The following is a 26,128-nucleotide window of genomic DNA, read 5'->3' on the forward strand; positions in this document are numbered from 1 at the left end:
TTAGTCTACTTGTATTCCGGATTATATCAAAAGCTTTCATACAATCATGAAACACTTGCCCACTTCCCTCTATAGCCTGTAACAAAAGGAGAGGGGAAATTAATATATGGGTACCTACTGTAACCCACTCAGATGACAACCAATCTCAGCTAACACACATGCAGGTGTACGCACGCACGCACACTAGAAAGTGTAAGAATGACCAGTGCTGATTGACAAAATACTTTATTTAACAATTTCCACCTCTGAGTAAATCTCTGAAATCTCAGTAAATAAAAAATGCTCACATACATTTCATGCATCATTCTCACATTTCCCAGCACATATGTAAATAAATAAACACTATACTGCACTTCCTTCTTTATAAGAGACAAACCATAACTGAAGCTGCAAATTCAAGGTTGTTTGATTGATTCCAGATAGTATAAAGTGTCCTTCATGGTACATTTGGATGACATTTTCATAAATGTCAGTTTGAATACATTTTGCAGTTCTTGTTCATTCGACCATCCCCAGCATGATAGCTCCAGCTGAAAGATGCTTGCTGGAGACAAAACCACATTGCTGTGCAAGAACTAGAAACAACACTTGCTAAAGGACACATCATACAATGGTTTGATTGAGTCAGTCAGTCAGTCCCACAGTATACAAACAGCGAATACATTCTGTATTAATAATAACATAAACGTGAATGTAAAATCTAATTATTCAGAGCTACATGTAGTGTTGTCAATTCATTTTAGTATGACATCATAGATGGCAACATGGGTCGGTCTCAAAACAAAAACAAAGGCAATGGTTTCTTATGGATAATCAGAAACCAGGCAATTTTATTTGATATATGCTTCTCATGTAAAATCAAACTCTTCCTTTAAAGTATAATTTAAAAATAATCATTTGACTTCAACATAAACAATCCAATATAATTGCAGCGTGTCTTCTTAAATGCAGTCAGAGAATTCAGCATTCTGACACTCAGCGTCAGTTGTACCATTATGTACAAAACAGTAACAGTAAGCAAGATCAAACTTCAAATGAACAGGAGGGTTCTTCGTGCATTTAGTGTTGAGATGGATGCAAGTGTTGAGGGGGTTGAGACAGTGTTCTAGGGTTCCATGTTGAGAGAAGGAGACTTGGACCGGACAAAAAGTGCTGCTGTGCCTCCATTCTTCCTCTTCTTCTTCCTCCTCCTCCTAATCCTCATTCTCCTCTTCTCTGGTCAAGTCTCAAAGTACTTGTAGATCTGAGAAACGTACTGCATTACACTCTGCCAGTCCGGTCTGTCCGTGTGCATCAACTCATCAATGTCCTGCAAGGACAGACACACAGACAGAGAAAAAATAGAGTTCACTCAACAGTATGATGTAGGAGCATAATACATGTTATACATTGATGCTATATATAAACATGGGCATATTCTACATATATTATATAATATACAAGATTGACACAAATCAGAGGTAATAATAATGAGAGACAGACATCGAAGGCTTAGCCCTTAGAGAAACAAGCTGGTTTATACAGGCTCAGACTACCTGTTCTTTACTGAGACACTGCCTTCAAAGCAGCCCTAGCCAGGTTTGGGGCTGTAATCAGACTGACGTAATCAGTCTGTCGTCTGGGCTGAAAGCGTTCGTTTGGGCTTCATGACAATGGCATAGATCTGGGAAACCCATAAACAATGTACACTGAACAAAAATATAAACGCAACATGTAAAGCGTTGGTCCCATGTTTCATGAGCAGAAATAAAAGATCCCAGAAATGTTCTATACGCACAAAAATCAAATTTCTCTCAAATTTTGTGCACAAATTGGTTTACATCCCTGTTACATCCCTGTTAGTGTTCTCCTTTGCCAAGATAATCTATCCACCTGACAGGTGTGGCATATCAAGAAGCTGATTAAGCAGTATGATCATTACACAGGTACACCTTGTGCTGGGGACAATAAAATACCTCTATACAATGTGCTGTTTTGTCACACAACACAATGCCACAGATGTCTAAAGTTTTAAGGGAGCGTGCAATTGGCATACTGACTGCAGGAATGTCCACCAGAGCTTTTGCCAGAGAATTGAATGTGGATTTCTCTACCATAAGCAGCCTCCAACGTTGTTTTAAAGAATTTGGCAGAACTTCCAACCGGCCTCACAACAGCAGACCATGTGTGTGTGGGCGAGTGGTTTGCTGATGCCAACGTTGTGAACAGAGTGCCCCATAGTGGGGTGGGGTATGGTATGGGCAGGCATAAGCTACAGACAACGAACACAATTGCATTGTATCGTTGGCAATTTGAATCCCCCCATCCAAATGAACATGAAAACATGCAGTCGCCTGTTATTATTGAACTTATTTTTTTAAATGTATTTAACCAGGCAAGTCAGTTAAGAGCAAATTATTATTTACAATGACAGCCTAGGATCAGTGAGTTAACTGCCTTGTTCAGGGGCAGAGCAACAGATTTATACCTTGTCAGCTCAAGGATTTGATCTAGCAACCTTTCGGTTACTGACCTAACACGCTAAACGCTAGGCTACCTGCCACCCCAACTTCTAATGTGGTATGGATAAAGAAGGGAGGGATTAGTCTCAGCCTCCAATATTTATGCTGCAGTAGTTTATGTGTCGGGGGCTAGGGTCAGTTTGTTATATCTGGAGTACTTCTCCTGTCCTATTCGGTGTCCTGTGTGAATTTAAGTGTGCTCTCTCTAATTCTCTCTTTCTTTCTCTCTCTCAGAGTACCTGAGCCCTAGGACCATGCCTCAGGACTACCTGACATGATGACTCCTTGCTGTCCCCAGTCCACCTGGCCGTGCTGCTGCTCCAGTTTCAACTGTTCTGCCTTATTATTATTTGACCATGCTGGTCATTTATGAACATTTGAACATCTTGGCCATGTTCTGTTATAATCTCCACCTGGCACAGCCAGAAGAGGACTGGCCACCCCACATAGCCTGGTTCCTCTCTAGGTTTCTTCCTAGGTTTTGGCCTTTCTAGGGAGTTTTTCCTAGCCACCGTGCTTCTACACCTGCATTGCTTGCTGTTTGGGGTTTTAGGCTGGGTTTCTGTACAACACTTTGAGATATCAGCTGATGTACGAAGGGCTATATAAATACATTTGATTTGATTTGATTAGTGACACACAAGAGCAGCACTCGCCGATTTGTCATTTCATACCGCAGTTACACCTCAAACGCCATTAACGCTCGATCTGATTGACTCGAGGCCTAAGACCTAGTTGGTTGGCAAATATCTTGACACAGACATCCAGTTGGTTGGACTTTGGTAGTCTCACGTTGCTATACCTCCAAAATCACAATGCTGCAATGAATTCCTTGGAGGTCTGGAGATGATTTTTTTTCCAAAAACAGTTTGAATCGTCTGTTGACTGCCAGCGACAATATTTTGATTGGATGTTACGTAACGGTACAGCTTCCATCCCTCTCCACGCCCCTACCTGGGCTTGAACCAGGGACCCTCTGCACACGTCAACAACTGCCTCCCACAAAGCATCGTTACACATCACTCCACAAAGACTGCAGCCCTTGCAAAGCAAGGGGAACAACTACTTCAAGGTCTCAGAGCGAGTGACGTCACCGATTGAAACATTATTAGCGTGCACCACGCTAACTAGCTAGCCATTTCACATCAGTTACAGTTACATTTCAAAAACCCTCCCCCACATGCCCGTAGAAGGGGTGTTGTATGTTATGTGCGTCACTGTTTTCCGTCTGGGTTGTTGTTGTCTATTCTAGTTTAAAGAGACAGTTTTCAAGTTATAAAGTGTACCGACAGTACACTTTATACCGACAGTCTGTGATTTATATTTATTGAAATTACACTGGTAAAGTCAAATGTCACAACACCTTCTAAACTCGTCTGGTGACAAACACACTTTTTCCCTTGTCCACATTTGTCCACATTTGTCCACATGGCTGCTGGCTGGGCTTTGCTACCACCTAAAAGATTTCCCATTATTTTGTTTGTGTAAGGATCCAAAAATCGGAGACAGTGGGAGAACCTATTCAAGTAAGTAAATACATTTTTTAAATATAAAAAAATTATGTATTATTAGCTAGCTAGCTAGCTAACCCAACTTGCATCCTGACTGTAACAAGCCTGACTCTCCCAAACACCCAGCTACCATAGTGAGCCCTGGCTTGCTCTTTGCATGCACTGAGGACAAAACGTCACATATAATGTAGGACATGGAAAACACCATTGTCAAGTTAAGTTAACATCCACTAGACCTAACATACACTGTCATAAAGAACACATAGTGTACCAATGCCTAAGCTTGATACATCCACGCAGTTATCCCCTCCACTAGGTTTACAGGGAAATCACAGTACAAATATTTATTTTAAAATAACTACTAGTCATGTGTGTGTTGACTCAGAAGGATTTGCATTCATTTAGTTATTCATTAATCATACTATTAGAATCAAATCAAAGTTATCGCAGGTGCAGCGAAATGCAGTTATACCTAGCAATACGATAACAATACACACATAATAAAAATATTAAAACAATACAAATAAATATCAGAACGAGCAATATATATACAGTGCCTTGCAAAAGAATTCATCCCCCTTGGCGTTTTTTCCTATTTTGTTGCATTACAACCTGTAATTTGAATGGATTTTTATTTGGATTTTATGTAATGGACATAAACAAAATAGTCCAAATTGGTGAAGTGAAATAAAAAGTGAAGTGAAGTGGAAAAATTACTTGTTTCAATAAAAAAAAAAAAAGGAAAGTGTTGCGTGAATATGTATTCATCCCCTTTGCTATGAAGCCCCATAATTAGTTAAATAAAGTCTTTGGTAGTCTTTGGTAATGCAATCTAAGGGTCACATGATCTGTCACATGATCTCAGTATACAGTGCCTTGCGAAAGTATTCGGCCCCCTTGAACTTTGCGACCTTTTGCCACATTTCAGGCTTCAAACATAAAGATATAAAACTGTATTTTTTTGTGAAGAATCAACAACAAGTGGGACACAATCATGAAGTGGAACGACATTTATTGGATATTTCAAACTTTTTTAACAAATCAAAAACTGAAAAATTGGGCGTGCAAAATTATTCAGCCCCCTTAAGTTAATACTTTGTAGCGCCACCTTTTGCTGCGATTACAGCTGTAAGTCGCTTGGGGTATGTCTCTATCAGTTTTGCACATCGAGAGACTGACATTTTTTCCCATTCCTCCTTGCAAAACAGCTCGAGCTCAGTGAGGTTGGATGGAGAGCATTTGTGAACAGCAGTTTTCAGTTCTTTCCACAGATTCTCGATTGGATTCAGGTCTGGACTTTGACTTGGCCATTCTAACACCTGGATATGTTTATTTTTGAACCATTCCATTGTAGATTTTGCTTTATGTTTTGGATCGTTGTCTTGTTGGAAGACAAATCTCCGTCCCAGTCTCCGGTCTTTTGCAGACTCCATCAGGTTTTCTTCCAGAATGGTCCTGTATTTGGCTCCATCCATCTTCCCATCAATTTTAACCATCTTCCCTGTCCCTGCTGAAGAAAAGCAGGCCCAAACCATGATGCTGCCACCACCATGTTTGACAGTGGGGATGGTGTGTTCAGCTGTGTTGCTTTTACGCCAAACATAATGTTTTGCATTGTTGCCAAAAAGTTCAATTTTGGTTTCATCTGACCAGAGCACCTTCTTCCACATGTTTGGTGTGTCTCCCAGGTGGCTTGTGGCAAACTTTAAACAACACTTTTTATGGATATCTTTAAGAAATGGCTTTCTTCTTGCCACTCTGCCATAAAGGCCAGATTTGTGCAATATACGACTGATTGTTGTCCTATGGACAGAGTCTCCCACCTCAGCTGTAGATCTCTGCAGTTCATCCAGAGTGATCATGGGCCTCTTGGCTGCATCTCTGATCAGTCTTCTCCTTGTATGAGCTGAAAGTTTAGAGGGACGGCCAGGTCTTGGTAGATTTGCAGTGGTCTGATACTCCTTCCATTTCAATATTATCGCTTGCACAGTGCTCCTTGGGATGTTTAAAGCTTGGGAAATCTTTTTGTATCCAAATCCGGCTTTAAACTTCTTCACAACAGTATCTCGGACCTGCCTGGTGTGTTCCTTGTTCTTCATGATGCTCTCTGCGCTTTTAACGGACCTCTGAGACTATCACAGTGCAGGTGCATTTATACGGAGACTTGATTACACACAGGTGGATTGTATTTATCATCATTAGTCATTTAGGTCAACATTGGATCATTCAGAGATCCTCACTGAACTTCTGGAGAGAGTTTGCTGCACTGAAAGTAAAGGGGCTGAATACTTTTGCACGCCCAATTTTTCAGTTTTTGATTTGTTAAAAAAGTTTGAAATATCCAATAAATGTCGTTCCACTTCATGATTGTGTCCCACTTGTTGTTGATTCTTCACAAAAAAATACAGTTTTATATCTTTATGTTTGAAGCCTGAAATGTGGCAAAAGGTCGCAAAGTTCCAGGGGGCCGAATACTTTCGCAAGGCACTGTACAGGCACTGTGAGAATGTCAGTGTAAGTATGTGTGAGTGTGTGTATAGAGACCTGTGAGTGTGCAATGTAAGTGCAGATAGAGTCAGTGCAGGTAGTCTGTGGGTGAAGGTGGGCAGCTATTGGTTAGCTGGTCAAGAGTCTTATTGCTTGGTGATAGAAGCTGTCTCGGAGCCTGTTGGTCCAAGACCTGATGCTCTGGTAACGCTTGCCAGCAGGTAGCGGAGAGAACAGTCCATGGCTGGGGTGGCTGAAGTCTGGCAATTATCCGGGTCTTCCTCAGACACCGCCTGGTATTAATGTCCTAGATGGCTGGGAGCTCGGCCCAAATGATTTACTGTAGAGCTTTACGGTTGCAGTTGCCATACCAGGTGGTGATGCAGCCAGTCCAGCATTTCTTGATGGTGCAGCTGCAGAACTTCTTGAGGAGCTGAGGTCCCATGCCATATCTCTTCAGCCTCCTGAGGGAGAAGAGGCGCTGTGGCGCCCTCCTCACGACTGTGCCGGTGTGTTTTTACCATGTTAAGTCCTAAGTGATGTCGACACTTGAGGAACTTGAAGCTCTTGAACCTATCCACTGCAGCCATGCCAATGTGAATGGGGTCGTTCCCCCCCAGTTTCCTGTAGTGCTCATTTAGCTCTCTGGTCTTGCTGACATTGAGGGAGAGGTTGTTGTCCTGGCACCATGCTGACAGATCTTTGACCTTCTCCCTGTAGGCTGTCTCATCGCTGTCGGTGATCAGGCCTACAGATGTTGGATCTTAATTTGTTCACACTGTTGTTGCAGAAAATTTCCTGCATAGAAATGCAATCTTCTAGTGTATTCAAGGTTTAAAAATGCTTCTAAAGTTTGTAATTTCAGACTTGATTTGCCCTAACAAAAAAGGTATCAACCCCTACAAAAATGATAATTAATTATAATCCACATAATAATTCACATTTCCTCTTGCTGAAGTATTATTTTCTTGCTGTGCGAATCTGGTCAAAGTAAGATGCTTTATTGGGACCACCATTGTGTCGTCAGCCAAGTTAATGATGGTGTTGGAGTCGTGCTTGGCCACGCAGTTGTGGGTGAACATGCACACACCCCTGGGGGGACCCCATGTTGATGGTCAGTGTGGCGGAGGTGTTGTTGCCTACCCTCACCACCTGGGGTCGGCCCGTCAGGAAGTCCAGGATCAAGTTGCATAGGTTGGAGTTCAATCCCAGGGTCCCGAGCTTTGAGGGGACTATGGTATTGAACGCTGATCACTCTATCACTCGATAAAATGCAATAATCTAATCAAATGTTGCTTCTGTAGATAAATCAAAGCAGCATAGTCATTCTGTAGTTAATCAAATCAGGTCATTTGTTTAGTAATAAACCAGATTTAAGCGTCTATGCTACGTTGGTGTATTGTCTGGTCTCTGGTTGTTCAGTTCAACTCACCAGGGAGGGTTTGATGCCGATGCTTTCTGCAGCCTGAAATGCCAGGGACAGATTCCGTCCCTGTAGGAAAAACAAACAGGGTTGATCTTTAGAGGGCCTCACTCCTCCTATTCTTCCTCTTCGTCATATATAAAACACTACAGAGCCTCCCTCCTCCTCCTCCTCCTTACTCATAACACACTGCAGGGCCCCCCCCCCTTTTCTTCCTCACTCATTATCACACAGAGCGCTGCAAACAGCAACAAACAGAACACATCTATAAAGAAAACAACTTCTAAACACACAGGGCATATTCCTTCTGGAAACTACACCAAACTGTTTGCATGAGGGGGAGGGAGTAGTACGAGGAGAGGGGGAGGAGAGTCAAAGAGTCACTGACCTCTCTGAGACGTAGAATTACTTTGACCATCAAAGTGTTTGTCTTTGGGACTAGGAAACATTCAGGATGATGATTATTTCAATATTATTTTTGAACAGATAGCCTAGGTTGTTTGCTTTGGACCGGCCCATAATATCTGCTGCATGAAGAGGCTGAACACCATGATGTTGGGAGTCCAACAGTAAATATTTTGGTATAAATAACATTCTTTTCAACCATGACAGAGAGCTTGGATGAATGCAATGATAGAAGTAACATTCTAGGAAAGGAGAACTTCTGCTGTCAAAGGGGGCCTAGGAACTAGGAAGTGGCTCAGCAGAATGCAATAAAGCCCTCACTGAAAAATTCACTGAGGTCATTCCATGTAATTTTAATTATTTAACTAGGCAAATCAGTTAAGAACAAATTCTTATTTACAATGACAGCCTACCAGGAAACAGTGGGTTAACTGCCTTGTTCAGGGGCAGAACAAAATATTTTTACCTTGTCAGCTCAGGGATTCGATCCAGCAACCTTTTGGTTACTGGCCCAAAGCTCTAACCACTATGCTATCTGCCACCCCTATATCACTTTCAGCAAGCCAACTTCAGCAAGCCAATCTCAGATTGTTCTGAAATTGTTGTTTTTTTGCTGTTAGAAACAGATAAGATAAGCATTCCTGCAACATTATTTTGTTGAAATATACGTAATTATATCTCTGAGAAATTAAGCTAAGTGCACCGAAATTGGCCATATTATTTTATAGGATTCATATAATATTCAATACCCCACTTCCGGTTTGGACCAAACTTTTTTCTACCAATGAGTAAGACATGAGGAAACAAAAATGTCAAAAGCCACGGACACCCCATGCTAATCGTACCCAACAACCAGTATCACAGAATCAATTCTCCGTGTCTGACAAGTAATATGGTGCTGCGGCTTGGAGTATTATTTTTTTCTTACTATGTCATGTATTCCCACCAAATTTGGTGATGGCTGTTCCCACTGCTCAGAGAAATGTTCGTCATTGAAGTTAATTGTTTGATTGACATAAACCTATCACATTTATTTATAAAGCCCTTTTTACATCAGCAGTTGTCATAAAGTGCTTATACAGAAACCGAGCCTAAAACCCCAGAGAGCAAGCAATGCTGATGTAGAAGCAAGGTGGCTAGGAAAAACTCTCTAGAGCCCCATTATACATCCTGAAATTACAAGGTTCTGACCACTAGATGGTTCTGTTCCTGTTATTAGGTGGAAACAAGTGTGATCCCCCTCCTCAATATCAAAGGGATAGATAACCCAAATTACAAAATGACATATTGGTTTCCTTACACTGTAAGCAGTCAATGGACATCAATCCGATTGACGATGGCGTACAATTAAGATGGTGCCGAAGAGGATGGCTGATGTTTACATGCTCCTATCCAACTGTGCAATTATGTGAGTTTTTTTGCGTTGTTTGTAACTTATTTTTTACTTATTTTTTTTACATACTGTTGCTGCTACCGTCTCTTATGACCGAAAATAACTTCTGGACATCAGAACAGCCATTGCTCACCTCGAACTGGAAGAAGCTTTTGCCTATAACGAGTCCGACGAGGATATACTGCTTTCCAGGGAACAGGCCCAAATCCACGTAATTTGCGTGAAGAAAGTACGGAGGTAAAGGGGGAGCAGGTCGGGCCGCCGGCTGAGAATCGATATGCGAGCGAGTAAACTTCCACTGCCATTCGTTCTAATGGCTAACATGCAAGAATTGGAAAATAAAATTGATGACCTACGATTATCCTAACAACGGGACATTAAAAATTGTAATCTCTTATGTTTCACAGAGTCGTGGAAGAACGCCGACACGGATAATATAAAGCTGGCGGGATTTTCCATGCACCAGCAGAACAGAGAAGCTTTGACTGGTAATACGAGGGGTGGGGGTGTGTGTCTATTTGTCAATAACAGTTGGTGCGCAATGTCTAATATTAAAGAAGTCTCGAGGTATTGCTCACCTGAGGTAGAGAACCTTATGATAATCTGTAGACCACACTATCTACCAAGAGAGTTCTCATCTATATTATTCGTAGCTGTCTATTTACCACCACAGATGCTGGAACTAAGACCGCACTCAACCAACTCTATAAGGCCATACGCAAACAAGAAAATGCTCATCCAAAAGCGCCACTCCTAGTGGCCACGGACTTTAATGCGGGCAAACTTAAATCAGTTTCACCAAATTTTTACCAGCATGTCCAGTGATGCGAGCCTACCAGATGACATAAATGCCTTTTATGCTCGTTTGGGGCAAGCAACACTGAAGCATGCACGAGAGCATCAGCTGTGAGCAAGACCTTTAAACAGGTCAACATTCACAAAGCCACGGGGCCAGACAGATTACCAGGACGTGTACTCAAAGCATGCGTGGACCAACTGGTAAGTGTCTTCATTGACATTTTCAACCTCTCCCTGTAATATGTTTCAAGCAGACCACCATAGTTCCTGTGCCCAATGAAGCAAAGGTAACCTGCTTAAATAATTACTGCCCCGTAGCACTCACGTCGGTAGCCATGAAGTGCTTTGAAAGGCTGGTCATGGCTCACATCAACAGCATCCTCCCGGATACCCTAGATCCACTCCAATTCGCATACTGCCCCAACATATCCACAGATTACGCAATCTCAATCACACTCCACACTGCCCTTTCCCACCAGGACAAAAGGAACACCTATGTGAGAATGCTGTTCATTGACTACAGCTCAGCATTCAACACCATAGTGCCCACGAAGCTCATCACTAAGCTAAGTACTCTGGGACTAAACACCTCCCTCTACAACTGGATCCAGGACTTCCTGACGGGCCGCCCCCAGGAGGTAAGGGTAGGCAACAACACGTCTGCCGCGCTGATCCTCAATACTGGGGCCCCTCAGGGGTGTGTACTTAGTCCCCTCCTGTACTCCCTGTTCACCCATGACGGCGTAGCCAAACACGATTCCAATACCATCATTAAGTTTGCAGACGACACAACAATGGTAGGACCTGATCACCGATAACGATGAGTCAGCCTATAGGGAGGAGGTCAGAAAACTGGCAATGTGGTGCCAGGACAACATCCTCTCCCTCAATGTGAGCAAGACAAAGGAGCTGATCGTGGACTACAGGAAAAGGCGGGCCGAACAGGCCCCCATTAACATCGATGGGGCTGTAGTGGAGCGGGTCGAGAGTTTCAAGTTCGTAGGTGTCCACATCACGTCATCTCTATATATTATCTATGCATAGTCACTTCACCCTACTGTACCTACATGTACAAATTACCTCAACTAACATGTACGTCCGCACACTGACTCGGTACAGTATTATTTTTTACTTTAGTTTATTTGGTAAATATTTTCTTAACTCTTCTTGAACTGCACCGTTGGTTAAGGGCTTGTAAGTAAGCATTTCACTGTAAGGTCTACACTTGTTGTATTTGGCGCATGTGAAAAATAAAGTTTGATTTGATTTGAATTCATGCTTTGGGTTTACCTGTCCCCCGTTTCAAATGCTAACTTTATTTTCATTTATGGTACAAATGGTACCTATATTAGCATGTTTGCACTTCATGACCAAATCATAATTAACTTCACTGAGTTACACAATACATTTTTAGATACTATAGGATGAGTTGGACATGAAGCTCAAATTGCTCAAATAGGTACCATTGGCTTGCATTGGATTTGTGACACAATACTAAAATGTTTGCATTTGAAACACTGGCCAATTTTTAAAAAACTAAGCATGGACTGTTGTCATAACTTGCCCATAAACTGCTAACAGCGTAAGGAAACAAACCTAATAGAATGAACAGCACCATCTAGTGGTCAGAACCTGGTTATATCAGAATGTATGACGGGACATAAACCTCACAACTTCAATGCCTAATTTCTCTGAACAGGGAAAAATAACTATCCCCAAAATCGCTGGGAATACATTACATAGTATGAAGAAACAATACTCCATACTACTTGTCAGACAGAGAACTGATACTCGATACTGGTTGTTGAGGTGGAATTAGTGTGGGTGTCTTTTGACAATTTTTGTTTGTTTGCACATGTCTTACTCATTGGTAGAAAAAAGTTAGTTCCAAATTGGATGTCCGGTACTATATTTATTGAATATCATATGAATCTTATGAATTAAAATGGCCAATTTGCGTGGAATCAATTAGCTTAACTTCTCAGAGATCAAAATATATTTCAACAAAATAATGTTGCAGGAATGCTAATCTTATCTGTTTGTAACTACAGAAACGATTTCACAACAATCTGAGATTGTTTCTTTTACTTTTTGAGATGAAACGACCCACTGGGGATGGGCTAGCCTTGTCGCTATCATCAGGATGGCACGTGAGGGTGTTACCATAGTAATCAACCTGTCTTATTTGTCACGTACAACATGCGGCATCGAGGTGTGTGTGCTTGTGCCTAGGTTTAGTCCTTAATGGTTTATGGTGAGCTGATTGAATTAATACAGGGCTCCATCACTCTCCTTCTTGGTCAAATAGCCCTTATGCAGCCTGGAGGTGTGATTGGTCATTGTCCTGTTGAAAAACAAATGATAGTCCCACTAAGCGCAGATGGCATATCGCTGCAGAATGTTGTGGTGGAAATCTGTCCTCTGGTCTGATGAGTCCAAATTTGGAAATAGCCCTATGAATTTGGAAATGAGTCCAAATCTGATAGCCCTATTTGTTAAAAGACCATATTATGTATATTAATATTAATATATTAAGTCCATATTATGGCAAGAACAGCCAAATAAGCATTCAATTAGAATTCAAGTGTGCCTTGAATTCTAAATAAATCACTGACAGTGTCACCAACAAAACAACCCCACACCATCACACCTCCTCCTCCATTCTTCCTGGTGGGTGTCATATTTGTGTCGTGGAGAAATGACTAGGCAGGAGACTGGAGTACAGAAAGTTTTGTTTAGTCAAAAATGCCTCGTGCTCTACAGCCCCAGGCCCAATAGTGCGCATGTGCATTTCCTGTTAGGTGTAGTAACATAACACTGCCGTAATACGTTACTGCTTAGTAACAGCATAGCAACTAATATAAACAGATGAAGATCACAGATACTACACTCGTCCCCCATAGTGTTTAACTCCCAGAGAACAAGGTAAATATGTTAGGGAACTACTAATGCAATATCTGAACAATGCATTCTTAAACATTTTTCAACTACTGGGTTGAAACAGACTTTTCAGAGCCCAGCACAAATCTAGGGGATTATTCTTCCCCGAAGATGGAGTTTGTGTCCTAATAACTAACCCAGGTGATGTCCTTTTTCTTTCCTTTTATCTAGGACATATTAAAGTGTTTGTTTGTTTTACTGTCTGTTACCTCCTGAAACAGCTCAACTCAGGTCAAGCTTTTGAGGTGCCCTTCGCTGTCGAATAGGATATCTCCGCTCCTCCTGGGCTTCCGGTGGTGGGCCAGGTTCGGGTGGAAGTTCAGGCTCTGTCTCTCCCGTACGTCCACAGTCAAGAGAATAGTCCTGGGGTCGTTATTGTTCTTATTCTCTCGGCATGTCTCTGCTGGGGCGTTGGACCGTAGCAGATGATCCACATGAACGTTGACATGGCGATGACCAATTTGAACTTGGTAAGTCAAAGGTCCTCTGCGTTGCAAGATCACACCTGAGTTCCACAGGCGCTTGAGGTGTCTGAAATCACGTACCATCACCCTCTCTCCCTCTTTGAATTCTCTGACAGTCTGAGTGTCTGTCATGAGCTTTCTTCTGCTGTAGCTGGTGCTTTGCCACAGTGCTTGACAAGTCTGGTTTCAACAATGTCAGGCGGGTACGTGGTTGGCGTTTCAGAAACAGTTCAGCTGGTGTACGTTCCGTTACTGTGTGTGGTGTGTTACATTAAATAAGACTGAACCTTGAGTCCAGTCCAGGCCTTCTTAAAGGTTTGCACGGCTCTCTCCACTGCTCCGTTTGATGCCGGATGGTAAGGTTGGTGACAGGTGCCTTACTCCGTTTTTCTTGAGAAACATTTCAAAATCGTTTGGTGAAAGGAGGGCCATTGTCCAATACGAGCTCCTTGACTAGTCCAAAGGTTGCGAACAGGTGTCTGAGAATATTGATGGTCTTCTCAGCTGTGGTCAGTTGAGAAGGGAACACTTCCATCCACTTGGAATGGACATCGACGACAACAAGGAAATATGCTTGTCAATCTCAGCGTAATTCACATGGATACGTTCCCATGGTGTAGCAGCCCAGGACTATGGATGAAGAGGTGCAGCAGCAGGCTTGTTGTCCAGACCACCACAGATAACTGCGGGTGAGTGCTTTCATTCGAGTGATCCTTGGATGTCCCTCATGCAGGTCAGATAGCAGTCTCCTCTGAAATGTGTGAGGTACCACCACCCTTGATCCCCACAGAACATCCTTGATCAGTGGACAACTGGTCTTTCTTTTCGATGAATGGACGAAGGTCATCGTCATTTACGAAGGTTGGCCAATATCCTAATTTTAAGTCCAAGACTTTGGAAAGGACTTTGTCTTTCCTCGTTTCCTCTGCTATGTCTGAAGCAGATATGGGAAGTTCATTGATGAGAGAGATCTGGAAGACTGCTCTATCATCTTTACTGTCGGAGTCCCTATTGCATGGTAGTCTTGATAGTGCATCTGCATTTGCGTGATCACTGCTCGTCTGTACTCGATCTCGTAGTCGTGGGCTAGCAATATCAGAGCCCAACGTTGCATTCGAAGTGCAGCAATGGTTGGTATGGCTGATTCTGGTCCAAGGATGGCCAACAGAGGCTTGTGATCTGTCAGTAGTTGGAACTTCCTTCCGTAGAGATATTTGTGAAACTTCTTCACTCTGAATATTATGCTCAGGGCTTTCTTCTCAATTTGAGCATAATTTTTCTCACTTAGTGACAGAGTCCGTGATGCAAATGCAATAGGGTGTTCTTCACCTGATGGTAGAACATGTGAGATGACGGCTCCTACTCTGTATGGAGATGCATTACACGCAAGTCTCAGCTTAATCTCTGTGTCATAGTGGGCAAGCCACTTGCTCTTTAACAGACTCTGTTTGCAAGTCTTGAATGCTTCTTCGCATTGTGGGGACCAATTCCACTTTGTATCGACCTGCAGCAGTTGGTGAAGCGGATGCAACAATGTGGACAAGTTTGCCACAAACTTTCCGCAATAGTTCAGGAGCAAGGTGCTCTCCAATGGTTGGTGCTGACATGAGGATGTCGTCCATGAAGCACACAACATTGTCTATACCGTCCAAGATCTGATCCATTGTGTGTTGGAATATCGCTGGAGCTGTCGAGATTCCATAGGCCAAGCGATTGAATCTGAATAGCCCCTTGTGTGTATTGATGGTCAGATACTGTTCCGACTCCGGATCCAGCTTCAGTTGCTGATAAGCGAATGACAGGTCCAGCTTACTGAAAACCTTTCCACCAGCTAGAGTGGCAAACAGATTTTCAGCGTAGGGTAGTGGATATTCCTCTGGTAGTATGCAGCTCTCATTCTGACGGTCTTGTCTTTCTTTGGGACTACAACGATCGGAGCGGCCCAGTCGCTCCTCTCTACTTTCGTGAGGATGTTATTCTTCTGGAGGTGGTACAGTTCCTTCTCTAGTGCTTCCTTAAGAGCATAGGGAACTGGACATGGTTTGTGAAAGATAGGCTTGGTTCCTTCTTTCACTCTAACTTTTGCTGTGAAGTCTTGTATTTCGCCGTAGACATCTTTGAAAAGTTATTTGTGCTTCTCCAGCATGTTAGTGAGTGTAGCCTGACTCACTGGTGTGTCATTTCTCAGACTGAAGATTTCTCCCCAGTTCAACTTGATCTTTTGTAGCCAGTTTTTGCCTAGCAAGGCTGATTTTTCTCCTTTAACAATGACAAACCGTAGCGTCCACTCCTTCCCCTCATACCGGACTGGTACCTGGATCTGTCCTAACACAGGAATAGTGTCACCAGTGTATGAAGAAAGGCAGATGAACGCTGGCTGAAGAGGGCAGTCTTTCAGTTTTTCTTTGTAGTCTTTCTGGAACAAGTGATTCAGACGCTCGTGTGTCCAGCTGCATGTTTACTGGTTTTCCCGCTAACTCCATGCTGAGATAGATTCCATCTTTTTGTTGTTGAGCTGTGTACACTGCAAACAGTTCCAATACGGTTTCAGTTGTACCTTCCTCTTCTTGTGCTGCGTCTGACACTTTGTGCGCTCCTGCTGTCCTTTTTGGAGCTTTTGATACTCTCTGTATAAGTCCAACCTTTCCACAATTGTGTCACTTTTCATTTTGGAATCGACATTCACTGTGCTGATGATTATCTCCCCCACATCTGTAGCAACTTGGCTTAGACCTTTGTGATGTGGACTGCTTTGTTCTTGTGTAACCTTGAGGACAGGACTGAGAAAAGTGTGACATTTGTGAACCTTTTCCTCCACATGTCAATGACCTTGTGAACAACTTTCTGACGTTCTGCACGTCCCGATAGCTCAATAGTATCCCTGTGGACAAGCTCAAGTCCAAGTGTGATATCACAGGCTTTCTTAAAGGTCAGGTCCTTCTCTGACAGAAGCCTTCTGTGATATGCTTCACCTGTGAGACCACATACAAACTTGTCTCGGCGAGAGTCATCAAGAAATCACTCAAACTCACATGTACTTGCCAGCCTTTTCAAAGCAAGGATGTAGTCAGCCAAGGTTTCCCCTTGACGTTGGTCAAATCTGAAACGTTCTGCAATGAGAATTGGCTTAAAAGAGTTTCAGTCAGTTCTGCATAGTTCAACTCCACTGCTTTTATTGGTTCAATGAGACCTTTCAGCAATCCATAATCAGTTGGACCCAAAACACTGAGAAATAAATCTGCTATCTTTTCATCTTTGATTTCATTTGCAGCCAGCCAACGCTTAAAACGCTCTAAACAGGAATCAAAATCCTCTTTTGCAGCCTCAAACTCTGGTACTTGACCAAATGGTTGCCATTTTCACAGTTAATTGTTCAGTTTCCTTATTCCTTGTATTCCTTCATTTTCATCTAATTCTTCACTTTCTTCATTTCAGAAGTTTCTGCAATTACTTAATTCACTGCACTCATTTGTAATAATGTGTTACGTTTCTTCTTGTTTTACAATATTTCTCCACCGAGATCGCCTAATTTCAAATGGGTTCAATTACCGTTTATTTATTTAACCACCAGAGGGAAGTGTCTCTATTCTGGACTCCAATAGGCTTGCTACTTGGCAGCTCCTGAACACTTTACCTACTAGCAGTGCTTAGCCTTTTCTACTGGCAAAAAAAATAAACAAATAACTGACGATTTACATAATTATTTTGAGTTTCATTACTCACGCAACATTCTTCCCTTCAAGCAATGTCTGTTTATGTAGTTTAATCACCTCATCGCCACTGTAATATTTGTGTTGTGGAGAAATGACCAGGCAGGAGACGGGAGTACAGTTAGTTTCGTTTAGTCAAAAACGCCTCGTGCTCTACAGCCCCAGGCCCGATAGTGAGCATGTGCATTTCCTATTAGGTGTAGTAACATAACACTGCCGTAATACATTACTGCTTAGTAACAGCATAGTAACTAATATAAACAGATGTAGATCACAGATACTACAGTGGGAACTACACATGCGGAGATCATCCGTTCACCTTCTCTGTGTCTCACAAAGACACCAAATTTGGACTCATCAGACCAAAGGACAGATTTCCACCACAACATTCTGCAGCGATATGCCATCCCATCTGTTTTGCGCTTAGTGGGACTATCATTTGTTTTTCAACAGGACAATGACCAAACACACCTCCAGGCTGCATAAGGGCTATTTGACCAAGAAGGAGAGTGATGGAAGTGTGCCTTGAATTCTAAATAAATCACTGACAGTGTCACCAACAAAGCAACTCCACACCATCACACCTCCTTCTCCATGCTTCCTGGTGGGAGATCATCCGTTCACCTACTCTGCGTCTCAAAGACACAACATTTGGACTCAGACCAAAGGGACAGATTTCCACCGGTCTAATGTCCATTGCTCGTGTTTCTTGGCCCAAGCAAGTCTCTTCTTCTTATTGGTGTCCTTTAGTGTTTTTATTTAATTTATTGAACCTTTATTTAACTAGGCAAGTCTTATTTACAATGGTTTCATTGCAGCAATTCGACCGTGAAGGCCTGATTCACGCAGTCTCCTCTGAACAGTTGATGTTGAGATGTGTCTGTTACTTGAGCTCTGTGAAGCATTTATTTGGGCTGCAATTTCTGAGGCGGGTAACTCTAATGAACATATCCTCTGCAGCAGAGGTAACTCTGGGTCTTCCTTTCCTGTGGCGGTCCTCATGAGAGCTAGTTTCACCATAGCGCTTAATGGTTTTTGCAACTGCACTTGAGGAAACTTTTTCCGGATTGACTGACCTTTATGTCTTAAAGTAATGATGGACTGTTTATTATCTTTGCTTATTTGAGATATTCTTGCCATAATATGGACTTGGTCTTTTACCAAATAGGGCTATCTTCTGTATACCATCACTATACCATCCCTACCTTGTCACAAAACAACTGATTGGCTCAAAGAAAGAAAGAAATTCCACATATTAACTTTAAACAAGGCACACCTGTTAATTGAAATGCATTCTGGTGACTACCTCAAGAAGCTGGTTGGGAGAATGCCAATAGAATGCCAAAGATGTCATCAAGGCAAAGGGAGCCTATTTTGGTCACTACATGATTCCATATGTGTTATTTCATAGTTTTGATGTCTTCACTATTCGACAACATAGAGAATATACAAAATTAAGAAGAACCCTTGAAAGAGTAGGTGTGTCCAAACTTTTGACTGGTACTGTACATACAGCATTACTGTCTCTGTCAAAACTAATATATAGCTGTTTCTCTTTAACACCAGGTGAGAGAGGGTATCCTTATAGTTACATGCTCTGTGTTTCTCATACAAAAGCCTTTGGGACTAGATTCATTCTGGACTTCATTCTGGAAATAGCCGACATACGAGCGTGGAAACATTACCTTGTGGTGCTATCATTGGTGCTTTGGAGGATCTCCCAAATGTAAAGGTACATGCTCCACCATGTTTTATTGGTGTCACACCCTGACCTTAGTATTCTTTGTTTTCCTTGTTATTTTGGTTAGGTCAGGGTGTGACATGGGTGATGTATGTGTTTTTTGTCTTGTCTAGGGGTTTTGTATGTTTATGGGGCTGTCTCCTTTCTAGGTATATTGTATGTCTATGGTTGCCTAGATTGGTTCTCAATTATAGGCAGCTGTCTATCGTTGTCTCTGATTGGGAACCATATTTAGGCAGCCATATTCTGTGGGTACTTTGTGGGTGATTGTTTCTTGTCTATGTGTTCTCTGCACCAGATAGGACTGTTTCGGGTTTTGCCACGTTTGTTGTTTTTGTGTTCATGTTGAGTTTTCATATTAAAAACCATGAACTCTAACCACGCTGCATTTTGGTCCTCCTCTCCTTCGACGGAAGAAAACCGTGACAATTGGTTTTACATGCTGCAAACGCTTGCGCACCACAGTGAAATGCTACTTTACACACAAAACATGTTGTGTGCCCCCTCACACCTTCAGTAAATCTGGGCCTAGGTTTCCCATACAATAGCCTTTAGTGTAAGGTATTAAAGTGTAGCGCTATGAATGGTGCTTTGGAGGTACTCGAAGAAGAATGTACTTGAAGAAAACATTTATTGAGAACGTAGAAGGTCATCATGTTACTGGTATCCATGCGTGTATCTGAAATGTCACGTCAGTGTGGGTGTCCATTTCATGAGCTCTTAATTGGAATGATGAATGAGTGTGTGTGTGTTCGTGCAATTGTCTGCATGTGTGCATGTGTGTGTGTGAGGTGGGTACCTTGTCTTGACTGATGAGTTCCTGGTAAGGGATATGTGCAGGCAGGTAGGTGTGGAGGAGAGCACAGAATGCAAGGCCATCACTCCAGCTGCTGCTGAAGTTTGTCACATCAATGTTCTACAAGAGAGATAGATGGAGAGAGAGAGGAAGGCGTCATTCTTCTTCCAGTACCAACAGTGGATGTCTCAATAAGAATTTCAAACAACAATAACGAGCTCAAATTAAGCATTTATTAACATACAGTAAATATGCATAACGGAGAGCATGGAAACAACCTTCCTTTTCCACAAATATAACACTGACAACTAGCTTTAGTTTGCATTTAGTTCTTGCTCGTTCCTCAAGGAATTATCTACTTGGGTCGTTCCACCAAATCAGTGCCTTTTGAGATGTGTAACTTGGTGAAAATAAACTTTTGATCTCACCTAATTTTAACATTGCCATAAAGAATATTCTGTCATGTTCAACTTAATAATAAAAAACATATTTTCTCATCTCAAGTAAATAAAAAAATTAAATGAAAATGTACGATAGTGAGTGCCAAATAAAGTAACAGGGTTGACTGTAACAGGGTTGATGGCCATAAATCCCCCTGTGACAGGGGAAATGGAAGCTTGTTGTGTGCAACAGGGAGGGGCAATTGAATACAAGCTTCACAAAAAAACACAATTGTTTAAACATTTCTAGCCTGTCTATCTATGGGTAACAGTGTTGACGTGTAATGCTCGACCTACTCAGTTTTCCACCACAAAATACCGGAAAATGGTAAAAAAGAGTAGAACCAACTCACCAGCTTTTACACTATAATTTGACTATTAGATGTTCAATGTTTCTTTAGAAAAAAATATTTTAAAAGGAATAGCTCATTTAATTTCATGGATAGGTTTTCTTGACCTTAAAATGAATCACTAATCACATGAACTAAATAATAATCTTCAGAAATGACTTTGTCAAACCACAAAATATCTAGGGCTTTATAATGATGGTGAAAACTTGGAGAAATGTTGGTGTTAAGTGGGTTAAAATCACAGTGGGTGCACACATGTCAAAATGCAAAATTATTGCTCTTTAGCAAGTCTTCATTCATATAAAAAACCTGATTTATTGAATTCTCCATGTGGTCTAAATTAAATCAAATCAAACTTTGTTTTTCACATGCTTCGAATACAACATGAAATGCTGACTTCCAAGCCCTTAACCAACTGTGCAGTTCAAGAAAGAGTTAAGAAAATATTTACCAAATGAACTAAAGTGAAAAATAATAAAAAGTAACACAATAAAATAACAATAGCGAGGCTATATAAAGGGGGTACCGGTACCAAGTCAATGTGCGGGGGTACAGGTTAGTCGAGGTAATTTGTGCGTGTAGGTACAGTAGGGTGAAGTGACTATGCATAGATAATAAACAGCGAGTAGCAGCAGTGCAAAAAACAAATGTGTGTGGGGGGTCAATGTCCTGGATGGCAGGAAGCTTGGCCCCAGTGATGTACTGGGCCGTAGGCAGCACTTTCTGTAGCGCCTTGCGGTCAGATGCCGAGCAGTTACCATACCAGGCGGTGATGCAACCGGTCAGGATGCTCTCGATGGTGCAGCTGTAGAACTTTTTGAGGATCTGGGGACCCATGCCAAATCTTTTCAGTCTCCTGAGGGGGAAAAGGTGTTGTCGTGCCCTCTTTACAACTGTTTTGGTGTGTTCGGACCCTGATAGTTCGTTGAAACTCTCGACCCGCTCCCCTACAGCCCCGTCGATGTTAATGGGGGCATTTTCCTGTAGTCCACGATCAGCTCCTTTGTCTTTCTCACATTGAAGGAGAGGTTGTTGTCTTGGCATCACACTGCCAGGTCTTTGACCTCCTCCCTGTAGGCTGTCTCATCGTTGTCGGTGATCAGGCCTACCATTGTTGTTTCGTCTGCAAACTTAATGATGGTGTTGGAGTCGTGTTTGTTCACGCAGTCGTGGGTGAACAGGGAGTACAGGAGGGGACTAAGCACACACCCCTGTGGGGCCCCAGTGTTGAGGATCAGCGTAGCAGACGTGTTGTTGCCTACCCTTACCACCTGGGGACGACCAGTCAGGAAGTCCAGGATCCAATTGCAGAGGGAGGTGTTTAGTTCTAGGTTCCTTAGCTTAGTGATGAGCTTTGTGGGCACTATGGTGTTGAACGCTGAGCTGTAGTCAGTGAACAGCATTCTCACATAGCATTCTCACATTAAAGTAGCCTCACAAAGCCGCCTGATCTGGTGAGCTTGTATGAATGTTGCAGATGTAAGCTCGCGGGATAAGACGGCTTCATGAGGGTAATATTAAAGGGCACTTTATTGAATATAACAGGCTTTTAAAATATGATATTGGTGCACAATTTCTACTTAAAATATCAAAGGAATGCTACATTCACTCATTTTGTGGAACAACCCACTTAGAACATCCCTAGAACATGGTTAGGATATGCAGAAGCACATAAAACCCCCCACTCAAGCACATAAACATATAGAGCAACATACCAATGAAAACTAATGGTGTTGTTTAATCTACATACCCTGTCCATAGCTGATCAATATGCTAGGTCAAGTTTCCTACTAAGTGCAATTGGAGAGTTACTTTTATTGCTGGTTGATAGATTTCATTTATTGGATAACTGAAAGCAGTAGGCTGCTCCAGCATGAGACAACATTGCATGCATTGAAAATGATTGAGGATAAAAAACTGCATTAACATCCCTGGCCACTAGAAGCGCCGCTTTTGGGTGATCATTTGTTTGCTTATGGCCTTATAGAGTTGGTTTGAGTGCGCACTTAGTGCCAGCATCAGTCTGTGGTGGTAAATAGACGGCTACGAATAATATAGATGAGAACTCTCTTGGTAGATAGTGTGGTCTACAGCTTATCATAAGGTACTCTTCCTCAGGCGAGCAATACCTAGAGACATCTTTAATATTAGACATCGCGCACCAGCTGTTATTGACAAAAAGACACACACCCCCACCCCTCGTCTTACCAGAAGTAGCTTCTCTGTTCTGCCGGTGAATGAAAATCCCTCCAGCTCTATATCATTAGTGTCGTCGTTCAGCCACGACTCGGTGAAACATAGGAAATTACAGTTCTTCATGTCCCGTTGGTAGGATAATTATAATCGTGGGTCATCCATTTTATTTTCCAATGATTCCATGTTAGCAAGTAGAATTGATGGCAATGGGAGTTTACTCGCTCACCTACAGATTCTCAAAAGGCAGCCTGATCGGCGTCCTCTTTTCCTTTGTCTTTTCTTCACGCAAATGACGTGGATCTGGGCCTGTTCCCGGGAGAGCAGTATATCTTTCTCGTCGGACTTGTTAAAGGAAAAAGCTTCTTCCAGTCCGTGGTGAGTAATCCCAGTTCTGATGTCCAGAAGTTATTTTTGGTCATAAGAGACAGTAGCAGCAACATTACGTACAAAATAAGTAAACCATTTTTACAAACAACGCATTTTTAAAAAAAATAGCACAATTGATTACGGGCATGTAAAACGTCAGCCATCCTCTTTGGCTCAATTCTACCATTAACATGAGCTGGTCACTATGTGTAGGTAATCCTTTCTAACGATATCACCTAGTAAAACTGCAAAAGTGTTGCTCTCCATTTTCTGGAGGACTGCGTTTTGAAATCAGTGGAATGCCTGGTGGAAATGATAGCCAAGGAGATGTAGAAAAATGCTGGTGTTTGATTGCAAAAAGAAAACGCACAGAAGGCTGTTGTATAAAACACCTGTCTCCGGATTACATCTTCAATCTAAGGGCAACCATGGCATCCGTGACAGAGAGGGACAAGCGTCCATCGATGTATATGGGTAAGATAGTCTAGCTAGCTACATTTTCAGATATTATATTATTTTAAATTTTGTCAGAAAGTTGTTTTCATTTCAAGTTAAATCCTACTGTTAGCTCGCTAGCTAACTTTAAGTGTATGATCTGTGTAGTAATATTATTTGTATCTCAGAGCCATTTGCATTGCTAGTTATTGCCTAATATTAGCTAGCTAGCTAGCTAACATTAAACCTGGTTGGTTAGCTACCTGCAGATTCAGGGTAGTAATGTTATGAATGAGGGATTATGTTTAATTGTTTAGCTAGCTAGCTAGCTACATGTCTAAACAAAAGACTCCACTATGCAAGTAACCACTTCATTACACCTTCTGTACCCAGTGCATGTGACAAAACTTTGGTCGTATTTGATATAGTATGTGCTTACCAGAGACGATAATGTGAAGAACATAACCTGCACCAAAGTAAAATTAGGATATAACGTTAGGCCAACGAGACAGTGTCCAAATTCTAAAATTCTCCGGTAGAATGCCCTGCTTTTATTTCATCACACGTCACAAGTCATTTTCTGTAATTGGCTCGCCATTAATGTGCAAATAATGATTTTGTTTTGAGTTTATTTTCCTGTAATAATGAAGACAAAAGAGCTAAAGTGAAGACGTTGTCAGCTATAAGATATGGTCATTATTTTAACTGGCCAGCCAGCTAACTTAACATTAGCTAGTTAGCTAACAAGCTAGAAACAAACCAAAACTTTGTTTAGAAAGTTGTTTTTAGCTGCCTGGTTTGCTAGATTGACATATACTAAATTCCTTTTTAAACGGGTGGGTTTATTTGATGTAGGACGACAATAGAATATTCATGATGTCACTGCGACAACTGTCGATAGACGTAGTATAAACCAGCCTTTAGTCTTTAAATCTTTTGTTGTTTAGTGCATGGCCTCACATGTGAATCCTTAAAGAAATGGGTTGGGGTAAGGCTTAAGAGAGTGTGAACGATGCTGAATGGGTGTAGACAAAGAAGAGCTTACCAAATTATTCAAGGTCCATTTTCTCCAAAGTGAGGTTACAAATGTATCAACTTTCAAAGCATAATTACTTTCCCATTGTTCCTCAACTGCAGTGTATTATATAAAATGTTCTCTGAGTCTGTACTTTAATCCAATGTAAAAAAAACTAATTTTGCTCCACAAATTTTGCTACATAAGACCAATTTGAGCCGGTCAGTCACATTTGTTTGTGTTACAGCCTGAAATCACAATCTATTAAATTGATTATCACTCCTCTACACACAATACCCCATGATGACAAAGTGAAAACATGTTTTTAGAAACTTCTGCAGATTTATTGAATATGAAATACAGAAATATCTAATTTACATAAGTATTCAATACTTTGTAGAAGCATCTTTGGCAGTGATTACAGCCTTACAGCCAGAGTCTTTCTGCGTGTTTGTGCCTTTGTGTGTGTGGAGCACTGACTTACATCTTGGTCTGGCCAGGCCATGCTCGGGCGGGGGTAGAGAAAGGGGGGATGGGGAGAGACAGGGGGAGAGAGGGGCGCCATGAATGTTAAAACAACAGCAGACGGGATGAGCACTCTGGGACCAGACTCAGAAAAGCAAACACAGCATCAAGCGACAGGAAACGTCTCGCTCCACACAGAATACTGAGCTGCCCGGTTAAAAGAACCAAAGAGAGAGAGAGAGCGAGACAGAGTAAGGGGGGTGGGAGTGAGAGAGAGAATGGGAAAGCGAGAGCGGGGGAGTGGGCGACAAGGAGAAGAAGGGAGAGCGAGAAGAGGGGGGAGTGGGCGAGAGAGAGATGGATTGAGCGAGCATGAGGTTGATAGCAAGCCTAAACACTTGCTTTGGCAGAAATCCAGCTTTAAAATAACATCTACAGTATGATTGCATTAAGAGGTCCAGTCAGCATGTCAGCCAGCCATTCAGAAGGCCTCAAAATACAATATTGCCAGCAGCTGAGATAACAGAGAAGGCTGTATTCCAATACTTTTAATAAAGCTCTCTACACTACAGCACAAACCAACAGTCATCTCTCTCACATCAACCACACTGGCCCCATTTTCACAAGAAAATGTATTTATATAGAAACAATTGGAGTCACAATAAAACCGTACAGAGTAATAGGATTCACTG

The 26,128-nt window shown here is 42.0% G+C and overlaps 1 protein-coding gene across 4 annotated transcripts in view; it reads right to left on the reverse strand.

Annotated features, from left to right (window-relative positions):
• Nucleotides 1–211: 211 nt before the first annotated feature.
• The window catches only part of LOC110533632 (cytospin-B), a 136,175-nt gene continuing 110,258 nt past the window's right edge, over nucleotides 212–26,128 (reverse strand). For all 4 annotated transcript variants that reach the window (XM_036990047.1, XM_021618038.2, XM_021618037.2 and 1 more), the window contains 3 exons: nucleotides 20,173–20,289; nucleotides 7,932–7,991; nucleotides 212–1,309 (listed from right to left, as the gene is read on the reverse strand). In XM_036990047.1, the coding sequence (XP_036845942.1) occupies nucleotides 1,220–1,309; nucleotides 7,932–7,991; nucleotides 20,173–20,289 (267 nt within the window). In that variant the 3' untranslated portion in view covers nucleotides 212–1,219. The remainder of the gene's footprint in view (nucleotides 1,310–7,931; nucleotides 7,992–20,172; nucleotides 20,290–26,128) is intronic.

This window comes from Oncorhynchus mykiss, chromosome 10 (assembly GCF_013265735.2).
Source record: "Oncorhynchus mykiss isolate Arlee chromosome 10, USDA_OmykA_1.1, whole genome shotgun sequence".
NCBI lineage: Eukaryota > Metazoa > Chordata > Actinopteri > Salmoniformes > Salmonidae > Oncorhynchus > Oncorhynchus mykiss.